Consider the following 6637-nt stretch of genomic DNA (forward strand, 5'->3'; position numbering starts at 1 on the left):
AATATGGTGAAGCAGTAGTGCACAACCATCACACAATCAGTATCAGAGACTACGAAAGCTATTATAATAAGATTATTTTTGACACTACAGAGTACTATAAACTTGAAGCCTTAAGGATATTATAAGACAAATTGTTGGAAAGTTACATCATTCTGAAACTTCGGATGGATGGAAATTTAACCTAAGAATTATATTTTCTGGTACTATTTCGGTATATTTCAATGATCTCTTGCAGATATTTGACCATAGTTCACAACTTTTTCATAAGCCAGTGCTCATTGTGCTAGGTCCTCACTATGTACTACAGAGAAATATTGTGCTAGTACGACTGTAATACGAGCACAAGCACTTAATTCAAGTTCATGTTGCGAACCACTAAGGGTATTCAAACTTGAAAAACTTGAAAAAACTTAGCTTACTTTACTGTTTCATGTAAGCTTGGCACACCCAGAAACAGTTAATTTACCATTACTTTACTTTACCATACCATACTTTCTTTTTGAGTAGATACGGACATCAAGAGGTCCGTATCTACCTCAAAACTCAGTTTAACTGAACTCTACCAGAGCCTAGACTTGATACATAATATGAAAAATATTAGAGCATACATTGGAGATTTTACGGTATTGGTGAGATCAGTGAAAATATCTATACTTTACCCTCAGCTACCTCAATACAATCAAATATGCTACCCAAAATGTGTGGATGCTATTGGTTAACACCATAAGGTAACCCAATGCAACTTCCCGTATTTACTCATTACCGAAAAATCATCTTTTCAACTTTGAATACCCTTACTAGCTGTAAATTATGCTTCTACTGATAAATGATCCGAATAGTTGGACCCCTACTACGTAGTCGCAAATTACCCATTTATTCCGCGGAAAAAATCTTAGATGCCCTCACTACTCGTACTCGAGTACTGCAAATGGGGAAAGCAAATCTTGGCGGGAGAAGCACGAGTACGGTTCCAGAGCCACGTTCCGTAGGAATGATGCCTTTACCCGCGCTCTGACTTGGTTGCTAGTTCTCATCGGTTGAACCAGCCAAGTTAGCGGGAAGTTGTCGACGAAATTGTTCTGCACGGTTACAGTGCTATGAGGGGATCAACGCGAAATCCATTGTGATTCCAGAGCCCGCTCCTCTCTTTGAGCACGCGCTATCGTTTCTTGAAAGCTAAACATTATCCTTCGGAGTTTAGGTTTCCCCGCAGATCGAGGGTTCCGATGTTGCACGGACTTCTGTATGAGTTACCCAGTCCATATGTACTCGTACTCGAGTATGGTTGAAAATCCCCAGGCTTGTAAATATTTGGTCGGGGGTCGGACCTCTACCCAAGTTTTCCTCGGTTTTCGAGCTGAAGAAAAAGGAAAAATTAAAATTGTTTCCTCGAGGAACGGCAACCTTTCCTAGAATTATAGAGCAGGTGGTGTACGGTACTAGGTATGAACCAGTTAAGCTACCCGTATCACAAGAGACACTTTTACACATCCCTAATCTGCCGACTGCAGGGAAAAACCGCCATCGGGTTCGTCTGCTCTGATGTACTCGAGTACTCTTCTGTACTCGTACATCTCTTCTCACTTCTCCATTCCGATACACCCCCTGTTCCCCTCTTCCTTGGTTCCCGGTCCTTCCGAGCACTGTAGCTGTAATACCGGTATATAATATCTCTTCGCTAGGAGGAAATTTGGAGTGAGACCGGGAAGGAACAAATCCCCGCTGTTTCCTTTTCTGTTTCTATTCCCCCCGTTTTCCTCCCCTCCCTCACTTTTCCTTTTTTTTCTTCCCCTCTCTACGAGTACCGGCAAGACAAGGCAACCCAGGGCGTACTTATGTATAAGATTTGCCATACCCAGTCTAGCCCGACTTGAGCCTACCTCCCCTTGACCATTCACTTAATCCACCCACTTACCGGTACCAGCACCATATGATACTGGAATAGTAACCCTTTCCAACATGTCGCACTAAGTATCTATTTGATAGCGATATGTGGTAAGGTATATATCAATCCCCCCGTCCGTTCCCTCCCAATCCATCTCTCCCCCATGAGAAAGACGAGAAGCGGTTTTTTGGTTTTTGCGGTTTCGTTATTCGGTCTTGGTTGGTGTGAATTGATCGAACCTTGAAGCGCGTGAGAGTGAGAGTGAAATTTTCGAGATATGGGTTCGGGAGGAGGAGTGGGTCCGCTCTTCCTGGCGGTTATGTATACACTATTGGCGTTATCGACGGTATTTATGGCGTTAAGGTAGGATACTGTCCGGGGTCGATTCGTGGATTGGGTGACACTGGATTCATGGATCGTTGGGCTAACAAACTGGTTTCTAGGTTTTACTGTCGGGCGTTTATTATTAAGATGGTCAGATCGGATGATTGGATCATGCTTGCTGCTTTCGTGAGTATTCTGCTTTCTAGTGGTGGTTTTTTTGGAGGAACGGCGATAACTGACCAGTTGGTTGGCGAATAGATAGGTGCCTGGGGGTTAGGTGGGTTTCAAAATCTACGGACGTGGCATGTTAGGTTCAGTCCTGTGCCTAACAGAAGACAGGTATAACGAATGCTTTTCATATAAAATACGGCATCGGGCAAGTTCCCTAAATCCCTCCTCCTCCTGATCATAGCTAACAATCAAACAGATCTCATTTAGATGACCCACGAGTACTTTTCCCCCTCCTTCAAATTTGTTCTAGCCCGACCGAAAGTGCAATCATAAAAGCTAATAACAAAGCCAGAAGTATCAAGTAGTGATCGTTCCAATGCTTAAACTCTGGTACGTCTACCAGCTGCAATACCTCGTCACCCTATTTTTCATCAAAGCCAGCATCCTCTCCTTCTACCGGCGCCTCTCCCGCGAGAGAACCTACCAGATTTCGATATGGATCGTTAGCGGCATTGTCGTGGTGTTCACCCTTGCGATGTTATTCGTGAATGTTTGTTGCCCCCTCCCTTTCCTCTGGCCCAGTTGGGTTTCTGGTCTGCTAACATTGAAATGGGAAAGGTATTTGAATGCCCCAAAAACCCCAGCAAAGCATGGTCGCCAGGTTTCCCGGCAGGTTGCAATGACCTCGTCGTGGTGTACTACATCATGGCATCCTTCAATATCCTCTCGGATATCGTAATCCTGATTCTGCCGTTGCCGACACTGGTGAGGTTACAGACCAACAGGAGGAAGAGAGGTTTGCTCCACACGCGTTATGGCACAGAGTTTGACTGAAATACTGACGCCCCGATCTGTGAAGCGGCGTTGATCCTAATCTTCTCCTGCGGTTCTATCGCAGTAGTGGGTTCGGTCGTGCGCATAACCGCACTATATAAAAACCAACATGCCATGGATACAGGAGGAGACGTTTCTTGTACCCATTCCTCCCCCCCCTCCATCTTGCACCCATGCTAACTCCCGCACCAGACGTAGCAACCTATGTCCTCCTGTGGTCTCAAGTGGAAGTCAACTTCGGCATCATCACTGCCTCCGCCCCCGCCTTGAAACCGCTCGTCCACTCAATCCTTCAAGGCACCAGCCACGCGAAACCTAGCTATGCGCAGAACGGCCTCGGCTACACGGCAGGCGGACGAAAAAGCGGGGCCGGCGTGCCGTTACATTCCCTGGGATGTAGGGACACAAATAGGCCGCATGGGAATACTACCACGGTGGACGGAGGGTCCAGCGAGAGCCAGGAGGATATTGTGTTTAAGGGCGACGGGATTGTCAGGACGGTGGAGGTGAAGGTCGATATGGAGGCGGATGGGAGGTCGGAGGATAGCATTCGACGGCTGGAGTTCGGGCGGTAGCGGGCTAGAAGAGGGGGGGGGGGTAACTTTTGCACTTTTCTTTATATCTTACGTTTTTTTCCGCTATCGGAAGACTAGGTGTTTGGGTTTTAATGCACTGTAAATATTAAATCATTAGCTTCTTTTTCTATCATCTTCCCTACCCCGGTGGGTTAGCAATATGGGTCAACAATATTGCACCCAACCCACCACTCACTCAATTGTCCCCTACGCCCTCGTCCCCCCAGCCGGCCAGCAGCAGCACTACCGATCGTTCCGCTCATACCACTCAAAACGCACATCCATATCCAGAACCCACTCAAAATACCGGTATCATACCCAGCACAAAATATACCCCATCCGACACCCAACTCACGGCAGGATAACCGATCCAGACCGACCGCCAGGAACAAAATCCACTTTGACAGGCGAGCGAGCGAGCACCCTCCGAAATCCGGTACGCCGCAGACGCGGGTAAGCGCCAACTCAACCACAACACACTCTAAATTGTCGGTATCATACATCACGACTGGGGGAGGTTCATTCGGGCGTTCCCATCACAACATACATGATGCCCGCCCACCTCGCTCCACCATCAGCCAGCGAGATGGCCAGCCCAAATCCTCCTTCGACCAAACCCAAGTTAGTCAGTCGAGAAAACGGAAGATTCTCCAAACCGCGACCATAACTTGAAGCATTTACCTACATGGTCCTTGTTTTTATATTATAAAAAATTGGATCATTGGCAGGAGAATCGCTTTCCCCCCCCTCACTCTGAGTACAGTGCTCGCCTGGAAGTGTGGGATCGCTCGCTCCTGCTTTATCTGCGATTTCACGAACTAGTTGTGAAAGTGACTTTTTGTTATCTTTTTTTTCTTCCCCGTGTAGGGGTTGCTTCGTACGAAGTGGCACGCTTACCAACGCGCTCTTTCTCAGCGCCTCTGTTGTTGGCCTTTGGAACCTTAACGCCCTCTGTCCTTCCCACGGGGTATCATAGATATGATAGGTGGTGCCACTCTACAGCTTCGCTATCATAGATTCCCATAGGGACTGGTGTCCCCTTTGGGGGGGTCGATACGGATGCTTTTGGCGTAAAAGCGGCGTGGAAGGAAAATTTCTGATCGGGCGACTTTGCTTACAGATGGAAGATGTAGTGATTCTTGTTGTGCGCGCGCCTGCTTTGTAGTTTTTTTTTTTTGGGCGGGCTGGGGTTCGGTGGGTATCTTAGGACGACGAGTATTATAATGAGTTGGGTTCTTTTGTCATGAAATGTCACTCGATTGATCTAGAATTGTGGGAGGAAAATGTACGGTATGATATGTTATATATATCTCCTGGAAATATTTGATAAGTATTCTACAGCTACGGTTTATATAAGGGCTATTCGCCAGTCTTGCTCTATATGAGCAACCAATGAACTTCTCAGGCATCACCGATGTCGGAAGAGAGAAAAGAGAAAAAAGAAAGAAAATAGGGGAAAGTGATAAAAATACAAGAAGACAGCCCTTGGGGTCCGGACACTTTTGAGGAGGAAATAGGCAAACAAAAACAGAACAAGCGTGACGGCCGCGGTACAGATGCCGGCGTGTGATGTATCCAACACCCCGCCTAACAGTTCCCAGTGGGGAGAACGAGCGGGTACTCCCCGTCGCCGAGCTCGACAGCGGTGCCGGGATCGGGATACTTCAGTTCGGCGGTAGTCAACGGGGAAAGGCACCCATTCCCGATGTTGGAGACCAAAACATCCGGCAGCCCTGAGATGCCAGCACCGCCACCGGTGATGGTTACTACGGCGCAATTTTGGAAGAATTCGCGCTCACGGTTGTTCCACGTCCTGCCGGAAATAGGTGTCATTAGTTATATGAACGGAAGGAGGGGTGGGGGAGGGAGGAGGGGGGGGGGGTTACCAGGCAAAGATGACTTCCTCCCCGCTGGGAGCTTCCTTCGGGATGTTAAAGTTGAAAGTCTGGTCTGAGCCGTTTTCACGGTTGGGACAGGAGCCTGGCCAGCTCTTGATGACTTTGAACGTCTCGCCCTTGTCGTAGGAAAGGGAGACTTGACAGCTACCGCCATAGTGGGTGCCGCTTCCTTCCAGGCTGTGCACATGTTAGTACCCTACCATTGAGTGCTTTGCTAGAGATATGTCGAGCTTACCTGAAAGTCTGCGCACTTCCGGCGGCCCATGTCGCGACCGGTTGACCCTCTGGCGTGCCGAGAGCATTGATATGGCCTTTGCACGGGTAATCAGAGCCGTCGGTTTTCAAAGGAAACTCGTAGATCTCGTCAACCGTCTGGGTGTGAGGATTGTCTCGGTGTCGCATAGGAGGTGGCGACATCATGTTCATATGTCCCATTACCCGCATAAAGAATGTAGATCCCAAGATGATGGAAGCAAGAAATTTTGTATACATGTTGATGATTATTAGGTGGATCAAGGCTGAAGAGCTATCATAGAAGAAAGGCTCGCTTTCTTTCTTTTGGGGGAAGTTAAAATGAGAGAAGTAATGAAGTCTAAAAGTAACGAAATGCTGAGAATGTAGCATTATATATATACCCTTCGAACAGAGAGGCAAGTTTGAGAAGGTTCGAGGCCCAGCGAATCCCTTCCACAGATCGCTCCTGGCCAATCTTGGAAATACGCGCTATTACAAGGGCATGAGGCCACGGATTGTAGGAAGGGGGCAAGCGTTTGGAAACGACAATTCCTAATACAGGCAAAGCTTGAACCATGAACAAGACACGAATAAGCAAAAAAAAAAAAAAAAAGATTCAAGAATGGTGGAACCGCTAGGCTACTCCGTACTACTCGAGATACTTGTAATGGACGAATCAACGACAGCGGCCGGAACCCAGCGGGGCCCCAATAACT

At 47.6% G+C, this 6637-nt stretch overlaps 2 protein-coding genes; one reads left to right on the forward strand and one right to left on the reverse strand.

Moving 5' to 3' along the window:
- Positions 1 to 2074: 2074 nt before the first annotated feature.
- GSTUM_00010364001 (uncharacterized protein) lies at positions 2075 to 3789 on the forward strand (the record flags this gene model as incomplete). XM_002841240.2 has 8 exons in its annotated part: positions 2075 to 2248; positions 2329 to 2395; positions 2468 to 2486; positions 2549 to 2658; positions 2733 to 2930; positions 2999 to 3176; positions 3240 to 3353; positions 3407 to 3789. Exons 5-8 carry the CDS (start codon positions 2757 to 2759, stop codon positions 3787 to 3789), a joined length of 849 nt encoding a protein of 282 aa, XP_002841286.1. The 5' UTR covers positions 2075 to 2248; positions 2329 to 2395; positions 2468 to 2486; positions 2549 to 2658; positions 2733 to 2756.
- A 1286-nt stretch (positions 3790 to 5075) lies between these two features.
- GSTUM_00010365001 (uncharacterized protein) lies at positions 5076 to 6179 on the reverse strand (the record flags this gene model as incomplete). XM_002841241.2 has 3 exons in its annotated part: positions 5076 to 5602; positions 5676 to 5864; positions 5923 to 6179. The coding sequence occupies 3 exons, from the start codon at positions 6177 to 6179 to the stop codon at positions 5377 to 5379; spliced, it is 672 nt and encodes a 223-aa protein (XP_002841287.1). The 3' UTR covers positions 5076 to 5376.
- Positions 6180 to 6637: the final 458 nt, after the last annotated feature.

This window comes from Tuber melanosporum, assembly GCF_000151645.1.
Source record: "Tuber melanosporum whole genome shotgun sequence assembly, scaffold_7, strain Mel28".
In the NCBI taxonomy this organism is placed as follows: domain Eukaryota; kingdom Fungi; phylum Ascomycota; class Pezizomycetes; order Pezizales; family Tuberaceae; genus Tuber; species Tuber melanosporum.